Source organism: Garra rufa, chromosome 1 (genome assembly GCF_049309525.1).
Source record: "Garra rufa chromosome 1, GarRuf1.0, whole genome shotgun sequence".
Lineage (NCBI taxonomy): Eukaryota > Metazoa > Chordata > Actinopteri > Cypriniformes > Cyprinidae > Garra > Garra rufa.
The window spans coordinates 36,856,781-36,882,796 of record NC_133361.1 but is presented as its reverse complement, the minus strand read 5'-3'; the positions used below and the strand labels follow the sequence as shown (position 1 = coordinate 36,882,796).

At 36.0% G+C, this 26,016-nt stretch overlaps 3 protein-coding genes across 3 annotated transcripts in view; 2 read left to right on the top strand and 1 right to left on the bottom strand.

Annotated features, from left to right (window-relative positions):
• The first annotated feature begins 38 nt into the window (after positions 1-38).
• dlx4a (distal-less homeobox 4a) lies at positions 39-6,928 on the top strand. The gene is made up of 3 exons (XM_073835293.1): positions 39-522; positions 1,530-1,723; positions 6,465-6,928. The coding sequence occupies exons 1-3, from the start codon at positions 219-221 to the stop codon at positions 6,717-6,719; spliced, it is 753 nt and encodes a 250-aa protein (XP_073691394.1). The 5' UTR covers positions 39-218; the 3' UTR covers positions 6,720-6,928.
• Positions 6,929-8,756: 1,828 nt separating this feature from the next.
• Positions 8,757-19,752, top strand: dusp3b (dual specificity phosphatase 3b). The gene is made up of 4 exons (XM_073832445.1): positions 8,757-9,077; positions 9,379-9,602; positions 14,731-14,913; positions 19,739-19,752. Exons 1-4 carry the CDS (start codon positions 8,956-8,958, stop codon positions 19,750-19,752), a joined length of 543 nt encoding a protein of 180 aa, XP_073688546.1. The 5' UTR covers positions 8,757-8,955.
• thraa (thyroid hormone receptor alpha a) overlaps positions 16,588-26,016 on the bottom strand; it is a 67,486-nt gene continuing 58,057 nt past the window's right edge. The window contains exon 9 of the mRNA XM_073839621.1: positions 16,588-25,159. Within this exon, the coding sequence (XP_073695722.1) occupies positions 24,909-25,159 (251 nt within the window). The 3' untranslated portion in view covers positions 16,588-24,908. The remainder of the gene's footprint in view (positions 25,160-26,016) is intronic.

The window sequence follows — 26,016 nt, the reverse complement described above, 5'->3', positions numbered from 1 at the left end:
TCACTTCTGGATTGAACTCCAGTATGTGATGAGACTGTTGAGATGAACTTCACATACCTCACACACAGCCAAAACGAAAGCAAACACTTGCGCGTCGCGTTTTTCACGGACTTGGATCTTTCTAATGGACCTCTTTAAGGGATGGAAATCACATGACTCATTTAAATAGATGCTGCTTTTTTTATGGTGCATCGGTCTGATGGACATAACTCTAAAAAATGACTATGACTTCACTGTCTGAAAGTTTGGTGGCTTCAGACCCCTCAAAATCGGCTTTTCTGGAGTTCAGTCACGGCTACCAGTCTCACCAGCAGCATTCACCCGGCGTATCTCACGCACACTATCCGGTGCACGGTTTGCATCAAGGCGCACACTCGCAGTACGACGCGGCCTTTTCTTCGGGCGCTGCTTCGTACGGCCGCCCGCTCACTTACCACTATTCCACAGCCCATCACCACCCCGGAGCTTACCTACCCTATCAACACAACAACGCAGTCGGACATTCAAGAGTAGAGGATGCAGGTAAAGTGTGCTTTCCTTCACCCGTTTAAAAAAAAAAAACAAAAAAAAACAATACATTTCGTGTTGCGCCGAAGTTCTGCTATCGGCTGAAAAAATAGTTACATTTCTCAGCATTCGTGATTGATTTCTGAAGACAGAAATGCAGAATTTGGGTTTGAAGTGTACGATTGCTGCTCTTGAAATTTATTTAGTTGACGTCGCAGAACGTCAAAACGTTTAAATTCACTTTGTGAAATGGGTCAAACATTTATTAGAAAGTTTTATATCTTCACATTTTTAAAATTGGCTAAGTGCAATAAAAATCCTACAGAAATAGAAGTGCGTAGTGAAAATACACGTAAATTCGTTTAATCACTTTGTCGAAAGTAATTATACTCCATGTATTTAACCAATAATTTACCAGTGAGAATATATGCTTTATACTTTTACTCAACTCTAAATGTAGACATTCGTTTAATTTGTGTAATTCAACTTTATCAAACTTCACTGGCTATGTACGCAATATGGATTAATATAGGCCTATTATAGCATAATGACTCCAATTAACAAATCAAGCAATTGTCGGACCCCGCTTGTATACATACAAACACACACACACACACAGATTATTGTTTTGTGATTTCTGTCTTTAAAATCTGATAAAAAAGAAAATCAATGATTACTGGCTTGTTTTAGTCTTCATATGACAACCTTTTACTAATTATATAATTATTTATATGCCTACCTTTTTCATTAAAGTGAAATTTGACTATAAAGTTACAAATTATTCATATAACATACAGGAACTGCTTTTTCAGATCTACGTGTAGGTATTTAATAGTGAAAATAACTGTTTAAACCTAACGTCTTGTAAGCGGTTGACAAACCTTTCCTTCTGACAGAACGGCCTACACATTTTTGAGATTTTTTTTCTTTGGTTCATTTCAAGTTATTAGTGCCTCCGATATTTTAGTAGTGCTATTATTATTATTATTATTTAAATGTAATGTTTAATCTTCCTACTTAAGATTCCGAGAAGCAAAGTTCCATTGAAAGTGGCGAAATACGGCTGAACGGGAAGGGGAAGAAGATTCGCAAACCCCGCACGATATACTCGAGCTTGCAGCTGCAGGCGCTCAACCAGCGCTTCCAACAGACCCAGTACCTCGCGCTGCCGGAACGCGCTGATCTGGCGGCCAAACTGGGGCTGACACAAACACAGGTATGTAGATACGACAACACTTAAGTAAAAATGGAAAACAAACTCCGTCTTCACACCTTTGTGTACATCTGTGTCTGCATGCTTTTGTGGACCGTTCTGAAAAGAGAAATGCTTCCTAAGAAGAATAAAAGGTCGTTATTCTTTATTAAAATACCAGAAGGATGAGTCTAGTCTATAAGAACAATGTCAAATCTTCAACAGGTAAACCAAAGTGAAGTCTTCAACAGGTAAACGTGTGTAGGCCTGTGTCTTAAAGGATTGTACAAAGGACAAAGCAGAACGATGGTAGCGCGTATAGTGCTATTCATCTCTACGGCAAGTTCTCACATGGTTATCTAAGAATTAAGTAAAAATATCAAACCATTCGAACCACATTTCAGGGACAAAGGAACGAAAAATAAACGATAATGATGGATACCTGTTTTGTATTATTATTCAATTGCTATGTCGTCTACTAGCCTATATTTAAGTGTTTGTAAATATAGCCAAAAATATATATCGTTTTGTATAAAACGATACTTCGCGAGTTGTGCCTTCCACGGACTTTACATGGCAGGCAAGTAAAACTTTAGGCTCACGTTAATAAGCGCTAATTAATATATGACCCAGCAAATGGTTTTCACCCTTAATTTCGCAAACAAGAAAATAAATAAATAAAAGTGAGAGAGTCTCTTCCTTCAATAGCAGGCTGCTTCAATAATCAAAATCGTGGCAGACGCATATGCATAACTGCAGTCAAAAGTATATATTGCATGTACTTAGACAAAGATATATCTATGAATGCATATATAGTATGCGATACTGCGGTGCGGATGTGATCGTGGCTGTAATAATCGGATTTGTTTAGTTCTGTTGTTTTCTACCAAACGAGCGCATATAGGCTCAATATAAACTGTAATGTTTCATATTTTTCGGGTTAAGTTGTTTTTTATATATTAAAAATGAATAACTTTTTGACTCCCTATATAGGCCTATAACTTTTTTCTTGTTCAGATTTAAAACAATAGTAAAACTGTCATTTACAGCAGTTGACGATTTTACCCAAAGTGATTTACTGTATATTTATTACAGTAACAGTTCCCTTGCAAGCCCATGTTGGGTACAGTGTTTTAATAAAAAATAAATATATCTAATTTCAGCCACTTTTTCCAAGCATGCTTTCTAGGGTTAATCTCTTTAGAGCATCAACATTTCTGAAACCCTGTCATAATCATTTCTTGTATCATATTCAACAACATTTGTGACCCTGTACCACAAAACCAGTCAACCAGTTTGACATTGAGATTTATACATCATAAATAAGCTTTCCATTGATGTATGGTTTGTTATGACAGGACAATATTTGACAAGACAATATTTGACTGAGACACAACTATTTGAAAATCTGGAATCTGAAGGTGCAAAAATATCAAAATATTGAGAAAATCACCTTTAAAGTTGTCCAAATGAAGTTCTTAGCAATGCATATTACTAATCAAAAATTAAGTTTAGATATATTTAAAGTAGGCAATTTACAAAATATCTTCATGGAACATGATCTTTACTTAATATCCTAATGATTTTTGATATAAAAGAAAAATCGATCATTTTGACCCATACAATGTATTGTTGGCTATTGCTACAAATATACCCATGCTACTTAAGACTGGTTTTGTGGTCCAGGGTCACATTTAGTAACTAGTAACTGGTCAAATTTAAGAACCTACTGAAACTTGTTTTTAATTTTTACTATGTATGAACCTGCGTGCTAAGCGATGTATTGAAAGGAAACATCAAAACATATCCTTTAATTAAGTTAAAATGGGCAGCAACATGTCATAAATCATAAAATAATTCAGTAAAAATGTAACATTTAAATACAAATCTAAGTTTTAGATATGAATACATCTTTTTTGAAAAGGACGTCAGGATGCTCATCCTCAGCTTTTCCACTCAAACCTTACATGACCTATTTTACACAGTGCCCAGTTCACCTGACTTCACCCCACACTTCAGTAACTATAATGAAAGAACACACTGAAGCGTCTAGAGAAATTACAAACCATCCACCCACACACAAAGTCTAACTTCGAAACAATGAAAACTTCTGTAATTCAGAAAGCAATTTTAGTGAATCATAAACCGGTGTTTCTTCAACTACTGGCACTTTTTATAATTTGTATTAAAAATACAAATCAGCTGTTATGAATAAAAGATGTCAACTTTTTTCTTTTTGTAATATAAAATATCATTAAAACATTTATCTGGCTACTTTTCAAATGCCTGTTTTTGTATAGATAGACCGATAAATCAAAAGAAAGAAAAACTAAAGAAAGTGAAACTAAAAGCGATATTTATAGTCTAAAAATAATTTATACTTATTATTTTTTTAAACACATTATGACCTTGATTCATACTAGTTACTCTTATTGTAAATGAGAACATTTGCAGATAATTATCTGTTCAGCAGCACAAATATTCAGCAGAGCAGACACACATATCAAAACTTGTGTGTGTGATAGTGTGTGTGGCCAGTTTGCAGAGCCAAATACTCTTTAATAGCAATTGAGATTCTGTCATTGCTGCAGTCAAACAGTGTTGAATGTTACCTCTGGCACTTGTTCTTGATTTTTAGTCCAGGCGTCTCATTTGATCTCATTTGATAATAATACATGCAGACAGCATTTTAGTGATAAAAATAAAGGCATCACCACATGACAGAAGTAGTCTGAATGCGGCAAGATGAGCATCAGATTAAAAAAAAAAAAATGTGAAAGCTTAAATTAGAATAATTATTATGGGTGTCAGCGTGCTGAGAAAATGTTAAAAGGGTAATTGGACTTTCATCCAGCTTAAAAGTTTCTTGGAAAACATCACTTTAATTATGCTTCATTACAGAAGATTTTACAGCTCTGTGGGTGTCACTTTGATTGTAAATTCACAATTAGTATGAATTTTCCACAGTGGTCTCACAGTTAAAAAATGAAAAACTCCACGAGTATAATATCAAGTCTTGTTTATATCTCATATTCTTAAAACAAGGCATGCACAAGTTTGTGCAAGGGAGGGCTCTGGGTTTTGGACTGATCACAAGTAACAGCAATAATGCTAGAGTTTTGTTTTATCCAAAAAACTGTCAAGCTTTTTCCACCTTCTCACTTGCAGCAAGCTCAAGCTGGTGTTGGCAAAAAAAAAAATGAATTGAAATCAAATGGCAGAAATTCACACTTAAAGCTTCTGCTTGGGATATTCCTCTGATTTTGAAAATCAGTGTTTTTGTAGAACTCAGTAAATGTGAAGTGCTCTACGACCACAAAAAGACAAAAATAAAAAGTCTGATTCCCTGATGTTGATATTGTAAAAGTTAATAAAACAAAAATCTAAAAATGCTAGCATTTTTTTTTATGGAAAAACTTAAAAATGCCCCAGTGAAATCTGCTCATGCTTTAAGTTAATTTACCTTAAATAGTGAACAAATGTAATTTAATAGGACAAAACATGTAATTTTACTGTAAAACAGCAACATTACTTGTTGTTTAAAAAGTATAAACTATAACAATTTACTATAAAAAAATCTGTATTTAACAGGATAACATGTCCCTTTATATAGAAATGTTTAAAAATGGAAAAAGGGGGAAAACATTCATAGTACTTTATTTACCATTATAAATAATTTTGCACTTAAAAAGGCTCCCAGAAGTCTCTGTGTGATTGATGACTATTTTAGTTAAATTGTTATATGTATTATTTTTGTGTATCATCATGGGGATATTTTTTCATTGGCATTTTATTAGTTTAAATATACAGTTAATATCTAAAACGTCACCATGCATACATCCATCCAACCAACCCAAAAAGTGCTTATTGTTCTACATTTATTTTATTAATTCCTTCCAATCTTGCTTGACTTGCACTACCAATGGTTTTTGAACAGAAAGATTTTTAATGTTTTTTTAAAGAAGTCTCAAGCCTGCATTAATTTGATCTAAAGTACAGCAAAAACAGTAAAATTTAGAAAATAAAATTACTATGTAAAATAACTTTTCTATTTAAATATATTTTAAAATGTAATTTATTCTTGTGATCAAAGCTACTATGTTTTCAGCATCCAGTCTTCAGTGCCATACGATCCTTTAGAAATTCTAATATATTATTATTATTATTAATATTTAAAACAGTTGAGTACATTTTTTCAGTATTCTTTGATGAATAGAAAGATCCAAAGATAAGCTTTTATTTGAAATAAAAAGCTTTTGTAACATTATACACTATACCATTCAAAAGCTTGTAGTTAGTATACATTTTTTATCAAAAAGTGATAATAAAGACATTTATAATATTGTTATATATATATTATATATAATGTGCTGTTCTTCTGAACTTTCTATTCATCAAAGTAACCTGAAAAAAATCTACTCACCTGTTTTTAACATAATAATAATAAATGTTTTTTTGAGCAGCAAATCAGAATATTAGAATGATTTCTGAAGGATCATATAACTGGAGTAATGATGCTACATATTCAGCTTAAAATAAATTAAAATAGAAAAAAGTTATTTTAAATGGTAAAAATATTTCATAATTTTACTGTTTTTGCTGTACTTTAGATCAAATAAATGCAGGCATGGTGAGTAGAACAAAACATTACTGTTCAAAAACGTTTGACTAGTAGTGTATGTGTTATGAATAATAAAAAATAATGTTCATCACATACTATCAAACAGTGTTGTAACAAATGCTAATCCAAATGCAAATGTTGCAGGTAAAGATATGGTTCCAGAACAAACGTTCCAAGTACAAAAAGATCATGAAGCATGGCTCAGGTGGACCAGAAGGAGAACACCTTCAAGCAGCTTCTGCATCCGGAACGCCATGTTCACCAGGAATGCCACCCCTGTGGGATGTTTCCATGTCAAGCAAAGGTGCCCCCATCCACTCTGGAGGATATATGAACTCTTTTGGACACTGGTACCCTGGTCATCATCAAGACCCAATGGCCAGAACTCAGATGATGTGATGGGATGTTTAGGACAGTCTACAGTGCATCCACATCCCCTACACTGATTCGACCAGCTCACCCTATTTCAGATCACACCAGCCCTTTTTAGCACTGTTTACTTACAGCCAAACTTTCTTCAAGTTCCTCCCCAGTATTTTCTTCATGAAGATTTACATTGCTGATATTTTTGCTTGCAAGTTGTGTGTTTTTTTTTTTGTTTTGTTTTGTTTTTTGTGGTGGACTAAATAAGCAACCTTACCCAAATGTGGATATTGTAAGCTCTTGTAAATTTGAATAAAATGCCATTGTCTGATTGCCATGTACGTCTATCCATGTTTCAAAGCCTGTAAGCTATTATCCTGATTCCAAACTTCTTAGTTTGACCCTTTCATTAATATACTTGAACAGGGTTTCTGCAGATATGAACAAGTGAAATTTAAGACTTTTTAAGACCTTTTTAATACCACCTTTTATGAAATTTAAGACCTAAACCTGTAATGGATATACACATTATATCATATATGTACTATTTAATGTGTTTAATGTAAAAAGTAAACAATTTCATGGCTGTCATAAATGAAATTCAGTTTCAGTTTAAATCAGGCTGTTTGTTCGGTCCGGCAAGTAAAAAAAAAAAAAAAAAAAAAAAAAAAATAACATTTTAAAAGTATCTCGAAAGCTGGCGGTCAGCTAGCTCGACCTATATTTATTATTATTATTAAGAACATTATATACATAAAAAAGGTAGCTTGACCTGTATTCTACTACTGCAATTCTGTCTGAAGACACAGTAACTTCTGCAGGGGAAGAAAAAAAAATCTTCAGTTGTTAGCAACTGGCCTTTGCCAAGCCCTATATTCAGTTTTTTTCAAGCCAAGTATCGCTAAACTTGCACTTACCCATAGCTAAAAAGTTAAATCCATTTTACTTCTGTGGTACAATCCGAGAGAGACTCACGCCAATATCAGAAAGCTGACTGGCTATTGCATGTTGGTCTGATTTGTAGTTGTAATACAGCAAATTATATTTGGACTAGTGAAATAAAGAACTACAACACCACGGGAACAACAAAAAGAGAATTTAAATGAGCATTAGCGGTAGCGTTACATGGACATTGGAAAAATAAGAACTGTGTAAAATTATTTAAGACCTAGAACAGCGAATTTAAGACTTTTTAAGGCCTAAAATTTAGATTTTAAAACTTTAGACTTTTTAAGACTTTTTAAGACCCCGCGGAAACCCTGTTGAATATGGTCAATATTCAATTGTCAGGGATTTCAGATTAATTTTTAGGAAAACATATTCGTTTTATGCCCCTGCTGTGTGACAATGAAATGTTCAATGAAACTAGTTTCATTATAAAAATATTTGTAATGAATCTACAAACATTCCATGTTGTCTCTTAGTCGATACAATAAAAATCTAAAATAAACACCAAACAAATAAATAAATGTGACCCTCGACCACAAAACCAGTTTTAAGTAGCATGAGTGTATTTGTAGCAATAGCCAACAATACATTGTATGGGTCAAAATTATTGATTTTTCTTTTATGTCAAAAATCATTAGGATATTAAGTAAAGATCGTGTTCCATGAAGATATTTTGTAAATTTTCTACCAGAAATATATCAAAACTTAATTTTTGATTAGTAATATACATTGCTAAAAACTTCATTTGGACAACTTTAAAGGTGATTTTCTCATTTTTTATTTATTTATTTGCACCCTCAGATTCCAGATTTTCAAATAGTTGTATCTCAGCCAAATATTGTCCTATCCTAACAAACCATACATCAATAGAAAGATGTATAATTCTTTCAAAAATTACCCTTATGACTAGTTTTGTGGTCCAGGGTCACAAATGAAAGTTGCATGCATAATAATTTTAAAATAATGCATTTCTTCTGAAAGTCTCAAAATATCTTTTTAAAAGCTACAATCCATCAAGTTAACTATGTTCAAAACACAAGACTGTTTGATGCCACCTAGTGGTTTGAGTGTATCAGCTTGAGCATTTGGCTGTAGTTAACTCTCTCTAGGCCTAACAAACAAAAACAACTAACAAATGAACGTGAACCGCTATAGAATCATGTTGAGTTGAATACTAGCCATTGGACCGAAAACACTAGACTATTATTTAATACTCTAAAAGGCGAGACAATGAAGATGGGACTGGATTACAGAAAATCACGTCAGCATTGAGGCCTGAGGAGCAACATTTTCTACTTGAAAGGCAATTTATCTTCAGCTGAGCATGACAGACTATGAAGTGTCTGTTCAACAGCTCAATGATCTGTTGACAGATGAAAACGGAGACTTCTATATGCCCTCCAAACATTTCAATGAAGTTTACCCCGGGATACTCCTAGGGAATGAGTAAGTCTTCACATTAGCCTCCAGAGATGTAGTGGGTGGATTATTTTCTCTTTTCATACCATTAATTATAAGAATTACAGCAGGAGTGCTCAGCAAACATTTACATTTTGCAATCATATGTTTAGTCTCTCTTATCTGACAAGTCGAGTTTCAAATCATGTTCATGTATCCTGTTGCAAATTCCAAGGGCAAGCCTTTAAATAAACATGGCCTATTTTCCATGTGTGAAGGACGCCCTCTAATGCTTGATGCTTTCACACACTTAAACTGAAGTAGCTATTATATTACTGTATCTGAACAGGTCTGTAGCTACAAATGTAACACGTTTGCATCAGCTGGGAGTGACACACATCCTCAATGCTGCAGAAGGCCAATCGGATATGCATGTGAACACGGATGAAGAGTTCTATGCAGACACAGGGATCATCTATCATGGGATACCAGCCTTTGACACGGACCATTTTGACCTCAGCGTATATTTTGAAGAGGCTTCTAACTTCATTGAAAGAGCTTTGGCAATGAAAGGTCTGCAGAGTCTTGCTAAAAGGAAGTACTTAAAATGAATATCTTTTTCATCACTCATTCAGTGGCAGTGGTACTGCAATTAGTTTTTCAGAGGTAGATACTCATTAATAAAGAAATAATATCTGTTAAAGTAATAGTTCACCTAAAATTTAAATACAGATTTTTTATTTTCTCACCCACATGTCATTTCAAACCTGTATGGCTTTCTTTCGTTGCAAAACATAATTGAATGTTTTCATGACGCGACATCAATCGGCCATATTGGCGGCAATGCCACTGACCCGAACAAAACTCGCATATATTTTGCTGATTATTGCTGCTGAAAATAGGGTTGGGCGGTATACCTTTTCATACCGAATACCGGTGTTTTTTTTTAAATGATATTCATTTTTCATATACCCCAATACCGGTGAGTGTGTGCGTACAAAGCGTCGGGAACTGATTTATTCTTTGAAACTTTAATATTAATTTATGCAATTGCAATGCCTTGATTCTAGTAAGATTTAGTACACAGTCATAGCCATAAATGCAATGGTACTAATAATTGGCATAATTCTTTCGGTTTTCGGTTTCGGCCAAGAATTTTCATTTCGGTGCATCACTACATCATATGTAAATGTGGTCAGGCTAAAGTTGTAGCCGCAGGAGGCAACACAAGCAATTTGCGTCACCACCTCCGCCACAAACATGTCCTGGAATATGAAGAATGCACAATAAAGTGTTGTGTATTTTGACTGCAAGTCATGAATTCTGATTTCTTCACCTCATTAAAATTATGAGTGCCACTGTCACTTCTTTGTGAACAGCAGCATTTTGTGAGACCAATCAAACCTGGGTTAATACTAGTCCGGTCAATGTAAGCCAATATACTGCAGTAATTAATTTATTAGGAAATGTGGTTAACACCTAGTCATGCATGGCAAAAAAATAAATAAATAAATAAAAAATACCGTCATATACCGCGAGACTGTATAATTTTGAAAAAATACCGTGATATAAACTTTTGGTCATACCGCCCAGCAGTGTAGTCTAGTTTTTTATAGTGAGTATACTGTGATTTTTCCCTCCCAGCCCCATATTCACCCATCCCAGATCAACACCCCAAACGCCACCACACTCAGTAATGCATACAGGATGCATCTATATGTAATTGAAAGCATTCTAAAACACTGCTTATGTGTTATCAACATTTTGATTTATTTTTAGCAAGTTTTATGAGCTGTCAATTTTCAGTGCACATTTAGGGGTGCAAGTTGGAACTATTATTAACAATAAATTAAGGGCTCGAAATTAACTTTTTTACATGGTAGCACTGGTGCTCCCAACTTCAAAAAGTTAGGAGCACCAAAAAAAAAAAAAAAAAAAATTAGGAGCACCCAGTTTCTTTTTAGTAATGTGCCAATCTTGATTCTTCATGGCCGATTCTTATTTCTGATGTCTTTACAAGCAAATTGACTGATTTTGAAAGCCTTTTTTATTATTTTACTCCTTAAGCACAGTTTGTTTGTTTATTTAAGCACAACCTATAATAGCCCACATACTAATAACAGCCTAGATATGTTATGTAGCCTAATTTGCGCACACTGGGGAGTCGCTCTCTAAACGTGGGGTATTGAAATTGCTTTTGAATGCGCGTGCGCGTTTTACTTTTGGTTTCGTTTTAACCAGAGCCATAGAGAAACAGAGTTGCGACACGCTTTGATCTCGCCGCCGCGCGGTCACGTGGTTCATGGAGCTCTCAATAGTTCCAAACAACTCCGCGCTGTTTGAATAGCTTTAAGTAGGATAGACAGCAGTTTTACTATATTTGCAGCAATTTCGAGTAATTATTAACACATAATGTGCATTGATTGTGTATTGATAACTACTCTGAATACGCTTTACAATCGCATTTTATTCTGGGGAGTGATAAAGAGACATAATTAATATGTTCTCATACTTTTTGGCAGTCAAATGTGACCAAACACCTTAAGTGTAACTTTTATTCAATTAAATAATTGTAATATATAGTTCAGTTCTAATTAGTTAATATTTTGAGGAGTTTACTAAATAATATGTGCAATAATGATCCTGGCCGTTTAAAAGATAACATTTTCTAATATAGTATTTATATTACAGTTAGTGTAATATTTAAGGTTAAATACATTTGAATGTGTATTTGGACATGATCAAACACTCTCTTTTTTGTTTCGATTTAACGATTTAATGTTAAATAAAAAAAAGTAATTTACTCGAGTTATTTTATGATATTCAAATATACAACATAACTGAATATTAAAAGGCAAGCAAAAATGGCATTTAACATAACAGAAAAGATGAAAATAGTGTTTAAAAAACACAAGACAACGAATTGCATTCAGCATACATTTTTATCGTATTTCTTGAATGCAGTCTTTACTGAAACTCATTCAACCTCCTACAGTGAGAGAAAGATTGCAGAAAGACTAAAAATGTAAAAAATATGACAACTAGTATCTGGTTATGGTAGCTATTACGGTGTTTCTCACGTTATCTAACCGCATTTACAGTATAACTGTTTATTTTTAACGATAAACATTAACTACAACACGCTTTATAAAATACCAATACTGGCCAGTTTTCCAATAGGTCAACTGATGCGTTAAAATGTAAAACAAAAAGCAGTAATTTCTTCAATTTACCGGCGACAGTGCTTGAGAAACGCTGAAATGAAAGGGCTTCTATGGAGGAACTATTGGTTGTTTGGAACTATTGGCCGCTCCATGACACACTTTACTTCCGCATTCCTCAGTTCCTATGGAAGCCTATGGGAGTGTCGCAACTCTGTTTCTCTATGGCTCTGGTTTTAACGATTGCGCGAAACTCGCTGTGGCGCTGAGCGTGCGGTCTACAATACAAGAGATTACTTTAACAAAACCATTTGAAAGTAGGATGACACAAACGGGATTTTGAAAAGCGTGTCCTCAGTGGAAATTACATCTTTGCGTGAGTGGAACTCTGCCGCTGAGTTAGTATTTGATGTGAATGTATGCCGCGTTGTACAGTATATTGAGACGGACAGGCTGAAAAACACTGAAAGAGTGTAATTCGAATCTGTTTTCGTTTCATAATTCATATCTCATTGGTTTGCGTAACTTGATTTCAAACTTGCGCCGAGAATGACCACTAAGCTTGATAGGTGAAGTCAGATCCAGGTCACAGCAGGCTACGGAAGCCTTAATAGTTCATATGTCATCAATCTTCAAATAGAAGCAGCTGATTGGTCTACACATCGCCGCTTCAAGTCAAACAATACGCCTCGCAAGACAGAAGTGGTTAATTTATGAAAGAAAGTAAGAAAATTATGTCACAATATCATGTTGTTACGTATCCTCGCGCTTTTTAAAGTGGGTATACGCAAATCCTTGACCTTTTCTAGTGGGTATACGGCGTATACCTGCGTATCACGTAGACTACACCACTGCCGCCCAGCTCTAGCTGAAAATGGTCAATTATTGTCATGTTTTGGCCTGTACTAATCGGTCGGACTGGGAAAAACATTTGGAGTACTATAGACTGGTAAAAGTTATAACAAATCAAGGAGAAGAGTGCAAAAAACTGTCTGAGGAACAAAAGGTGTTTGTGATTTGGCCAAACTGAACCAGGATTTGCAGGCAGGGCAAGAATTTTGACAACAAGAATTTTCGTGTTTGTTCTTATCATTCCTGGTCAGAAAGGTGAAATATTAGGCTAATATCTTTTAACATTTAATACTTTTAACTTTAGTGTATCAAAATATTGAGCCCTTTCCTACTTACTAAGTTTAGCAGCTTCCACACGTTTTTCTTGGTTTTTTTGGGATCTTGCAATCCATGCTGTTGTTTACATTGGGGTATTGTAAATATGTCCGTGCATCCGGGTAACTGACCAAATTGTGATGTAAGCACAAACCCTCCATAGATGATATTGAAGATAACCACTGTTTAGGTTACAATTGACTTCTATTGTGTGAACCACAAAAAACTTATTTCTCAACTTATCTTCTTTTATGTTACTCTAATGAGTAAATTAAGACAGATTTTTTTTTTATTTATAGGCCAACAGTCCCTTTAGCATCCTCAATGTTCAATGTCACTAATAATAAAATGGTTGCTTGCTGAATGCTCTTACTGCTAACTTGGACAATGCTTCATAAACATCAACTCTTTAAGTAGGGTTTCTTTCACTTGACCACAACAACCAGCTTTATCCAAACAATATAATATAAGCTACACAAATTAAGCAATATCAGGCAAGATATATGATAGCAAGAGTGCTATCAAGAACAATGACTGTGAACATAAGCAGTTAGCAACTTACATAGATGCAGTATTGTACCTCTGTTCACCAGAGGATGCCAAAACATAACCGCATTTCCAAGCCACAGGAACGAACGGTGTTTACTTCTTGAATCAAAATTGAAGTCATACGGTTTCATTCGTACGATTTATCTGAGGGTAAGGTTCTAAAATTCTTACCTTTTCCTACACATCAATTCTACCAAAGACTATAGAATACCAAAGACATGTCACTCGTGTAGTTTTGAATGGGGAACAATGAAACGGTCATCATGGCCGCGAAGCTCTGCTTTCTTAGTGAAAGAGCCAATCGTTGATTAGTAAAGTCAGCGCGTCACTGCATCTGCCGTTAGAAGTCCCGGTTGCTATAGAAACAGCCGGCGCTCTAAGACGTGCGTTCAGTACTGCGCATGCGCACTGGCTCACCTAGCCGGAAAAATAAGCGTTTTTTTAACGCTATTCAAGCACAAGGAACTATATTTATGAGGCAGTTCTTATTGGATTTCTTTGGAGATTTCAAATATGAAATTTAATCGTAAGTTTGGCGAACAGTTTTGGAGAATTTAATGTTTCCCCATTCAAAGAGATAGGAGCTGCACTTTGATGCCCGAGAGGCGTTTCAAAGATGGCCGCCGAGTGACATGACTTGTCTTAAAAGGACTTTGATTCTACACATTAATATTAGAAACTCGTAGTTTTCTGTTGCTTTTTCCAGGTCCAGTGTTGAGTCAGTGTGTTTACCTTCAAATCTTGAAATTTGCTTTTTTGAGAGCTGAATATGTTGTCCTCAAAGTTATCCGATAAAATAGTCACAGTCTCTTATTTTTCTGTAGGGACAGTGTATGTACACTGCCAAAAAGGCTACAGTCGTTCGGCTGCGTTGGTTATCGCACACCTGATGCTGCAGCACAGGATGGATGTAAGAGCTGCTGTGGCCACAGTGAGAGAGAAACGGGAGATCGGGCCCAATGATGGATTCCTGCGCCAGCTCTGCCAGCTAAATGATAGGCTGGAAGGTGAACGAAGGCTGTGTGTTGATAATATCTAAATATATAACCTAAAAATAAATATTACAAATTGATTAATAGCTAAATAAATGTTTTAAAACTTAAGTTATTCTGTTTTTATCATTTACATGTTAGCAGCTGGCAAGTCAATTAAGGTGAGTATTTGGTTTGTCATTTGGAATGACAGTTTTTAGAATCTTGTCTTTAGTAGGCTATCTTCTGCCCTCTAGTGGTACTGCTGATCGTAGTTTATGCAGTACAAAGTGTCATATGCTCTATATAGTTGTCAAAAGTTTACATACACCTTGCAGAATCTGCTAAGTTAATTATTAACTGAAATAACAGGGATCATATAAATTAGTTTATTTAGTACTGACCTGAATAAGAAAATATACATAAAAGATGTTTACATATAGACCACGAGAGAAAATAATAGTAAATGACCCAGTTCAAAAGTTTACATACACTTGATTTTTAATACACTGTTGTTACCTGAATGATCCTCAGCTGAGTTTTTTGTTTGTTTAGTGATAGTTGTTCATGAGTCAATTGTTTGTCCTAAACAGTTAAACCCGTTATTCTTCAGAAAAGTCTTTCAGGTCCCACAGGTTCTTTGTTTTTTCAGCATTTTTGTGTATTTGAACCCTTTCCAACAATGACTGTATGATTCTGAGATCCATCTTTTCACACTGAGGACAACTGAGGGACTCAAATGCAACTATTACAGAAGGTTTAATCGCTCACTGATGCTCCAGAAGAAAAACGATGCATTAACAGCAAGGGGTGTAAACTTTTTAGAATGAAGATTTGTACATTTTTCTTTTTTTGCCTAAATATCATATTTTTTTTCATTCAGTGCCCTTCAGAAGGCACAGAAGATACTTATATGTTCCCCAGAAGACAATATAAGTTAAATTTACCATGATCTTCAAATTCAATAAGTTGTCACCCCCCGGCTCTTAATGCATTGTTTTTCCTTCTGGAGCATCAGTGAGTGTTTGAACTTTTGTAATAGTTGCATATGAGTCCCTCAGTTGTCCTCAGTGTGAAAAGATGGATCTCAAAATCATACAGTCATTGTTGGAAAGGGTTCAAATACACAAAATGCTGAAAAACCATAGAATTTGTGGGACCTGAAGGATTTTTCTGAAGAACAGCGGGCAGTTTAACGGCTCAGGACAAACAACTATCACTAAACAAAAAAACAAAACAAAATAAATAGCTGTTTCAAAGCTCATTCAGGGGCCCGTTTCAGAAAGGAGGTTAAGTAAAAACTCTGAGTATGTCAACCCTGAAATGAGGAAAACATTTCATTACATAAACAGTTTATACATCTTTTTTTTTTTTTCTTCGATTAATCAAAATGTCCACCATCAGCAGCTATTACAGCTCTGCATAATCTGGGCATCTGAGCTGTCAGTTTATTCAAACATTGACTTGATATATTACTCCAAGCCTCCTGAAGGATTGCCCAAAGATGATTCACACTATGTTGATATCGTCCAAAACTTTGCCAGAGGTGTTTCCAAACTTTTGGAGGGCAGTGTAGGTGCTCTGACACATATATCCCTGATATTTATTTGCTACAATACCTAAGCAGTGTTTTGTCCTGTTGTTGAGCCCTTTTGAGTAGCCAATTATAATTACAGCTTTCTTGTCACAAACACTCAAACACAAGAGATCTTCACAACAGACAACAATCATTTATTAAACAATTTTAAAGTGAAAATTAGCACACATTCCTGAGTTACTTTTAAACCCCACTCTCATGTTCTGCTTTTGTCTGATTAAACACAAATATATATTTTGATTGTATAGCTGCAAATAGGACTTTTTTTTTAATGAATCATTTTTACTTGGTTCCTGCATGTAAAAACATGATCTTAATTGTTAAATTAGTTACTACGTGCAAAAATAATAGCTAAAAGCAAACACCTTGAATGATAGTCTGCGGGTTTGATAATCAGTTTAATGTTTTATCTTTCTCCAAATAAAGTAAAAAAAAAAAAAAGGAAAATGCTTTGCATTGCACCCACTAGGGAAAAAACCTCACAGGCCTTTTACATCCATTACAGGTTGGCACTAGGACAGTTTCATAGAAGGATAATGTACAATGCTACAAAGGATGATTTAACAGCAATTCTGTATCGCTGGACTAAATAGTGTATCACCGATCCATAAAGGACACAGCATCTTAACAGCTTCCTGTATAAGCATAGTGTTCAAAATTGAGTAAAAGCACATTGATTATGCTTCACAAGCAAGAAAAGGGCACAAACATCTGTGCAAGCATCATTGTCTTTGTCATAATATAGAGCTATTTGTGATAGAGAGAACGCAGAAGAAAAAATATAGCTATATACTGCATCACTTATCGAACATATTGCAGGGGTTCACAACTCCAGAAACTGAGTTCTGTACCCCTGGTCTATTGCACTGAATGGGATTACAAAACAATAGCCAGTGAGGTGCTTGCGGTGAGGATGAGGATGGTTTCTTAAAGTAAGTGCGTGAGGTCCTGTTGTGTGTTAGACCCTGTTGAATACTTTAGATTGAGGTACTGCTGATGGTGGTTGACCTCTGCTGCAGATGTGTCTTTTTCTGACTGGATAAAAATCTTGGCATCGTTTCTAAACTGTCACACAACTACAACTACATACATTCCAGCCTGATCACATTATGGCAGTCAGAGATACTGGAGGAGTGAGAACTGCTGTGTTTGACACAAATGTGACCTTAATAAGTCTATGTTGAACTCACCCTCTTATATCGTTCACAACATGTGAGGTATGAAGGTTTGAAATAACAGAAGTGTTCATCAAATCACTACAAGAGAATCTCAATATGGGAAACAGGCAGAGTAAATACTAATGAAGTCAAACCAACTAAACAAGTGAGAAGCACGATGGTTGTCCACACTGAGCACTTACACACCCACAGTACAGTTCAGATTGGAAAACGTACAACAAAGCACAGTGTCTGAAATAAATCGGCTCACTTAAAATTCAAAGCCTGCAAATGCGTTATGTCCACTCAGCATAAAATACAGCGAGTATTCTGTCTAAAGAATGAGTTCTCTTTTTCTTTTTTACATTCCTCATCAGAAGATGGACATGTTTTTTTTTTTAAGGAATGGCAGGTCTTCTTTTCACACTTAAACTTTTGAATACGACTTGCTACATTGGAGACTGTGGACATGTTGTTGACATGCGATTTATTGATGCGTGTGAATTTTCCAGAGGCCTGTTGAGAAGACTATGCCTTTAGTAAGATCTATTAAAGGAGTCATATCATGCATTTTATTCATATTTAAATGTTTTTCCCCGAGGTCCACTCGCTTCAGCAATAGTCAACAATTTACATAAACAATTCCTTTGCATCTGAAATGAGCAACAGGGCTTTGCTGTGCTCATCTGTACACTGGATCCAATCTGCGCTGAAACATTCGCTGAAACCTTAAAAATTATGTTTCCTACAGGAATATTTCACCCAAAATGATAACTGTGGCATCATTTACTCACACTCATGTCTTTTCAAACCCAACAGTTTTGAACTCTGCATTGCATGTTGTTTTTTAGGGTTTGTGTTTGTGAATTTAAGGAATATTTTCCTGTCTTTTTTTTTTAAACTAATTTTATTCTTATAGTGCATGGTAAAAACCATATTGAAATTGCGAATCGAAAATACATCTAATGGTAATGCGTCACTTACGCAAAAACCCCAATATAACGCAAAAGAGTTTCACGCTTGCATGAGGTGGTTTTTCAGGCAATTCAAAATAGGAATATTTCACAAAACTGCAATGGAAACAGTTTTTTCGCATTTACAGGTTATGATGTACATAGTCTCAGCCTCAGACGTCACGCCCACGGAACGTTGGCTAAACGTCTGATGCATATGGTACACTTAACTGGAAACACTTCAGGAATGTCGAAGTCGTCATCTGATTAGTTGAATTTGACCGGATTTCCGGAAGACGCGAGTGTCACGTTTATTTTCGGGCCGCCGGGAAACAAAGCGCAGACTGATTTACTCGGCGTTTTGCTAAAATGTGCTTATGTAGACGCCATTGTTGTTATACACATATGCGACATTCGCGAACAAATTACTGACTTACTGCTTGTTCTTCGTTATCTTTCAATGCTGGTTATTTCAATGACTGATTTGTTGCATGCCAGTCTGTTGTTGTGGGGGCATTTCCACGCACCGAAACGTGACGCTGAACGAAACAAACTGTGATTGGTTGTTTGACATGTCGATCAAACGGTCTTATGGGCGGGACTTGGCCAATGTAAGCTGCCATGAGTTCCAGACCTTCAGCCATCAGTCTGAAGGTCTGGCTACGCGAGACTATGATGTACATGACAAATCATATGATCATTCTTTAATGTACTATAACCTCCAAGAAACACTTTATATGTGGCCCCTATCAAGTATAAGGAGCTTTCCCTGCCAATAATGATTAGACAATTTGCGCTCCACACAACTTAGACATGTTACGGTTCCGACACAGCCACCGGAGCTGATCGCAGCCACTTTAGTCAATGCTTGTTTTTATACCAGCCGTGCTGTGGCATGTTTCTGAAGCGTCCCAGAAGCGGCTCTCTGCGCTGCTTCTGTAAAGACATATGCATACGCCTCCTTCAATTAAATATAATGGCTAGTGCAGTGGCACTAGTTTTAGTGGCATAACATTGGTTTAATGAAAACACCGTCATTTCGCAATACTTTTTTATCAACATTTAAAAAATATTGCCAAAGTATTGCACAAATATGTAATAGGAACATGCCTTTTTTTATTAACTCAACATATAAAGTGCTTATGTCTCTTTAGGAGACTTGATTTAAACAGCTTGATTCATATGGATTACTTTTACGACGTCTTTACTTTTTGATGCTCAAACCCTTGGTTGCATAGACTTTAAGTAAATAAAAAAATAGAATATATTAAAGAATGTGTCTTTGAAGTTTAGCTCAAAAAACCTCACAGATCATTTATTATATTGGAAATATTATATGAAATGGAAATGAAAGCAGAAACACACTGTTTTCGTGCGTGGCTCTTTAAATGCAAATGAGCTGTTGCTCCCCGTCCCCTTTTCCAGAATAGAGCTGCGACTTTATAGCTGGTACCTCAGATATTCTGCCAAAAATAACATCTGTTTAGTTTTCATTATCATATTATCAAATCAAGCATTTTAAACCATATTAGTTTAAACTCACACAGCATGTGAGTACTAAACTAAGTTCTCTTTCATGTCTTATTGCGCTTAAACTGTCACATACACACAAGTTTATGTTAAAAACACACAGGAGTTACGAAACAGTCGGCTATGTCTGTGAAGATAAACAGCTGGGAAAGAAATCAGATGTTTATATTAGATCTGTGTGGCAGTTGCGTAATATACAGTAAATCAATCAATCAATCCACTGCTCTCTTGTCTACTCTGAGGCTGGGACTCTAAATAGTGTTCTGTGCTCGTCTGTGCAGCCAAAGACAGAACAGTTAGCATGCTTTGCCCAAACTTTCACCATGGTAATAAGAGTCTTATTTTCATGATATGTCACCTTTAAAAATATCCTAATTTATGTTCGAACAAAAGTTTGAGAATGAGTAAATAATGATTCATTTTGGGGTGAAATATCCCTTTAACACTGATACCCTACAGTAGGATCTGCAGAGCTGTAGGTGCTACACACAGCCAGGAAAAGCACAAAGTTTGACGTAATTCTACAATTTTACTCTAATTGTTAGTTGTTCTGGTGTTTAAGAATAATGTTACCTATCCTACTTTGTCAGTGTGAGTGGACACCAAATAAGAATCTTCAGAAAAAGACATTTTTGCTGCATAGTTTCAGTAAATGCCCTTTAAATGTGGACAAGGGAAGAAGTTCTGAAAGCTACAGTCTGATTTCATAGTACAATGAACTTTTATTTCAAAATATCATGATATGACCCCTTTTAGAGTCAAAGTCTCAATCAACATGCGCATGATCTGGCTAGGTGTAAAGGACTGAATTCTGCTCTAATAAAAGTGCTGTAAACCAGGTTTGGACGTCCAGCAAAACAAATGGCTTCCTGATGCCCCGTTATCAAGAACAGGGTCTGTGGGCAGGGCTCAGCTGAGCTGACCCTTGCTGGTGCAGTAGATTGTGACTGTGGGCAGTGCATGTCTGCAGTGCTGGTGGGTTGGATTGAGCCTGAGTCAGGTGCATGGCCTCATGGGAGCTCAGTGCCTGAGTTTAGCTAGTCACAGTGAGTTTGTCCTTTCTGCCCTTTTGTTCCTCTGTGTCACTTTAAATGGAGGCTGCGTTTCACTTCCTGACACAGTATCGGTCAAAAAGGACGTTGGAACCCTGCTATGCGTCTGAACCAGAAAAAATTAAGCTGGTTAAACTAGTCGAAGGGATGCTTTGGGGGTCTGGCTGTGTCCTTTGCTGGGAAAGAGTTCATGTAAAGTTCTTGTGTGAGATGTACAGGACAGGTTTGGAGGCACAGGGACCACAGAACTGGACTGACAAAAAAGGAGGTTTGTGTTATGCAGGAACCATCTTCCTGTGCTGCTGCTCCAGCGTTTCCTTAAAGCAAAATAATCTTTTACAGCACAGTGAAAATCATTCAGTCCGGCACATTCGTACTGTCCTCAGAAACAGGGAACAAGACTGACACTTGGTCCCACATCACAAGTGAAAGGGAAAGCAGTATACACACACACACACACACACACACATGAGTGAGGTTGCTATCACACGCATGTGACTTTTTAGTGTACATGTGCACATGTTTATGTACAGGTTTAAGCAGGAATATATATATGCATGAGCAGGTGAGTGAAAAAAAAGTGCTTTGTAGACTGCGATGCACGGATCAGGGGTGAGGTAGAGTCTGTTTGAAGACACGGAGAGGTAAGTGACACTCATTTCCTCTTGTAAGAAGGTTGTGGAGATTGTAAGTTCTCTACTTTCAAAATAAGCAAAGATGTAAGGTACAATGGGGCTAAAAGTACATCTGAAGTAATTCTGATTAAACATAACAGTGCCAAAAATTCATATGTGACCCTGGACCACAAAACCAGTCTCAAGTAGCACGGGTATATTTGTAGCAATTATTTAATGCCAAAAATCATTAGGATATTAAGTAAAAATCATGTTCCATAATGATTTTTTGTAAATTTCCTACCGTAAACATATCAACTTCATTTTTGATTAGTAGTATGCATTGCTAAGAACTTCACTTGGAAAACTTTAAAGGCAATTTTCTCAATATTTTGTTTTTTTTTGCACCCTCAGATTGCAGATTTTCAAATAGTTAATGTATAAATCTCAATTTAAAAAAATGTACTCTTATGACTGGTTTGTGGTTTAGGGTCACATTTACGCACATATAGTTCACAAATTGGTCAATAATGTGCATTTAGAAAACAGATTTTGAATTTTCATTTCATGCCGACTGTAATTCTTTATAAACAATTGCAGTTTGAAATGTTGTGATTCATCTACAAGCTTTTATGTTTGGTTTAAAGGGCCAGTTCACACAAAAATTACAATTGTCATTTACTCATCTTCCACTTGTTGCAAATCTATATGCGTTCCTTTGTTCTGTCAAACACAAAATATATTTTGGTGAATGTTGGTAACTAAAAAGTTGATGGTCCAGGGTATTTTTTTTTTTCACTCTTAAAAATAAAGGTTCTTTATTGGCATTAATGGTTCTATGTAAAATCTGGAACATCCATGGAACCTTTCAAATGCAGAAAAGGTTCTTTATAGTCAAAAAAGGTTCTTTCGATTTTTAAAATTTCCTTCAAAATGGTTCTTTTAGGAACTGTTCACTGAAAGGTTCTTTGGGGAACCTTATGGTTCTTCTATGGCATCACTGCAAAAACACCCTTTTGGAACCTTTATTTTTAAGAGTGTACTATGGCTATAATCAGCTGTTTGGTCACCAACATTCTCCAAAATATCTTCTTTTGTGCTGAACAGGAAATGTTTGGAACAACTTGAGGGTGAGTAAATGTTGACAGAATTTTAATTTATCCCTTTAAAATAAAGTGCTCCTATTATGCCATTTCCAAAATTACCTTTCATGCAGTGTGTAACGTAACTGTTTGTGAATGTAAACAATCTGCAAAGTTGTAAACCCCAAAGTGCACGATAAATAACAGTATTGCCTCTCAAAATAAAGAACCGACTCTTCTCTAACATCTGGATGTTTAACACAGGTTTCAAAATGCTTGAAAGATGACTCAGTACCCAGTTTATTTGGACCAGCTGGCTCCACTAAACCACAACCTGTAAGTATGATGAACAGTAGATGTTCATATTTTCTATCAAGCCTTCAAAATACGTAATTATGGCAATGGGCATATCGTTTCTGACGTGCACTTTACGTGGTAGACCAATCACAACAGACTGGACCATCTGACCAATCAGAGCAGAGTAGGCTCACAAAAAAGAGGGGTTTCGAGAGACAATATTTGAACTGTTCAAACTAATCGTTTAAGAATCGCTGGAAAATGAGGTGATATTAAATGCATATTTTAAGAAAACAAAAGCGTTTGACCTTGCATGCATGTAAACCTATTGTAGGAGACTTCCAAAACAATATTAGGAACCTTAAAAATGGCATAATACGGGCACTTTAAAGCAAGTGAATGGGAAAAATAGCCCAGAAGCCAAGATGGTTGGAATTGAATTGACTGCTCCAAAAACAAACAAACAAACAAAAAAAACCAATATAGTAAAAACAAAATAATGCAGTTTTTAAATGCAATACAAAAATAATTTTAGCATTTATTCTAATTTTCAAATAGAATCGTTAAATAAACAGAAAATTGTTTTTTGTGTGTGTTTAGCCCCATTGCACCATACTATTTTAATGATCTAACCCTTATTATATTTTCTGTTTTTATGTCAAATTCTGATTTTCAGGGATCATTTACCACCCTGTACATCTAATTTGTCCAAATAAAAGTTAAAATGGATGGGGTAATATTCCCCCAAAAGAAGTAGTATTTTTTGGATAATACCATAGTATGCATTGTAATAACTGTATACCATATGGTACTACTATCTGATGATACAGGTGAGCACAAAGAGCTATCTGAAGGCCAAAATATGGAGATGGATGTGTCTCAAACCACAGCATATGGCTTAATACGTATGTACAACAATCTGTCTGTCCAAATGGATAACACTAAGACAGATAAATACAGGAGGAAATACCTCACGACAGCTATATGGGTCACACGGCAGAAAGCAACAAGAGGCTATTCAGTAAATGAGGTCACAAAATGTTCAGCTTAAGTAACATACAAGTGGATATGGTAGATAGGAAGGTTTTTGAGAACTGTAGACACTGCATTGTAAGAAGATAGATGGGTTAATGCAGGTAGAATTGTACGCATACATACATGTATGGACATGTTGCTACATGTATGTCTGTATGCTGGTGTATATGAGGTATGAGAAGTTCACACAACATATTAATGTATGTACAGAGTGCACACAGGTAGTTATGTTTACAAAGGAGATATTCTATGCGTGCAAAGAGGAAGATGAATGCTAAAATACTACTGTAATCAGGAAAATTAGCATTGTTTTTGTAGGTTAATAGTGTAGAGGCCAAATGCAGCTTATAGAGGTCTCAGCTAGCGTTTCCAAAACAGGTTATGAAATAGCTTTTCAATGTGTGGGTGGCTTTGTCACGCTTTTGAAATAAGCTCCTTCTGAGGTTGGGAGGTATGTCGGTACGAGAGGTAGGTTGATGCATGCTAGCTTTTTGTCCGTCTGTGGGAGGAATCTGAATGGCAAGTGACTATAGGGTCGAAAGGTGTGGAAGCCGACAACCCAAGACATATCCCAGACAAAGCTGATGGTGCAAAATAAAAGTACATGTTCCGGTTCGGCATTGCATGAGGATGCGAAAAACAAATGCTTCTGGTATGCTTTTTAGCAGTTTTGTCCCCTTTTTTGCCCTCCCCAAGTTCCCCATTGGCTCTCAGTCACACCTCCTGATCCTCGAAGACCTCTAGGAAGAGCGGGGGGAAGAGTTCTGTGGGACACTCCACTTTCATGTGCAGGAAGCGGCTGGCGTGACAGGCGCCGATCATGCGCAGGTTCGTCACCTTCATCAGCAGCTTGGGCCAGAAGTGCGAGATGTTGTGCTTGCGATGGTTGATGTAGTGCTCGAATGCTAACAAGTACATCTCCTGACACTTCTCGATCTTTTCCACACATGTCAGTCCGGAGCGATCTGTGCAATGATTAAAAACTGATGTTAAAGTGAATTCAGGCTGGCAAGATGCTGTCAGAAGTCATAGCAGAAAAGTTACAGGTTACAGGGGCGATTTTTCACCCCAAAATGAAAAATCGTTCATTATTTACTCACTTTCATGTGGTTTCAAATCCATATGTGACCCTGGACCACAAAACCAGTCTTAAGTAGCACCAGTGTTGTTTTCGTCAACGATGACGATGACGAAATCATTTCGTTGACGCCACTTTTTTTCATGACGATAACGAGACGATGACGAGATAAAAATGGCTCGTTGATGACTAAAACATGACGAGACGTGTGTGAGTTTTCGTTGACGAGACGAGAATAGACGAAAATGTTAGTGGGTGGTCCGTCAGACGTTTAAAATGCATGACATTTCCGCTTATTGTGCATGCCAATTAAAACTTAAAAAGTATCTGACGCTATGGCAAGCCGTTTTAGCATTAAATACTCTTTGCTATACTAGTATGGCAAGCCGTTTTAGCATTCCATCCTTGTTTGTCTTTTATGTTCTAAAACATTCCTTCATTATTGTAATTATTGGTGAAAATAGTCGATCCGGAAGCTCACATTGTGTTGAACTATAGATCTGCTATTTTCAGAATTTATAAGTGACACTACCCAACAGTAAAATACTTACTGACCTACATTAATTTGTTAAAAGACTACTTTTTTCCCTTTTTTTGACTAAAACTAGACTAAAACCTTTTTGACTTTTCGTCGACTAAAATTGGACTAAAACTATCACATATAGAAGTGACTAAAATTTGACTAAAACTAAGAAGCATTTTAGTCCAAAAGACTAAGACTAAGACTAAATCTAAGATGGTTGT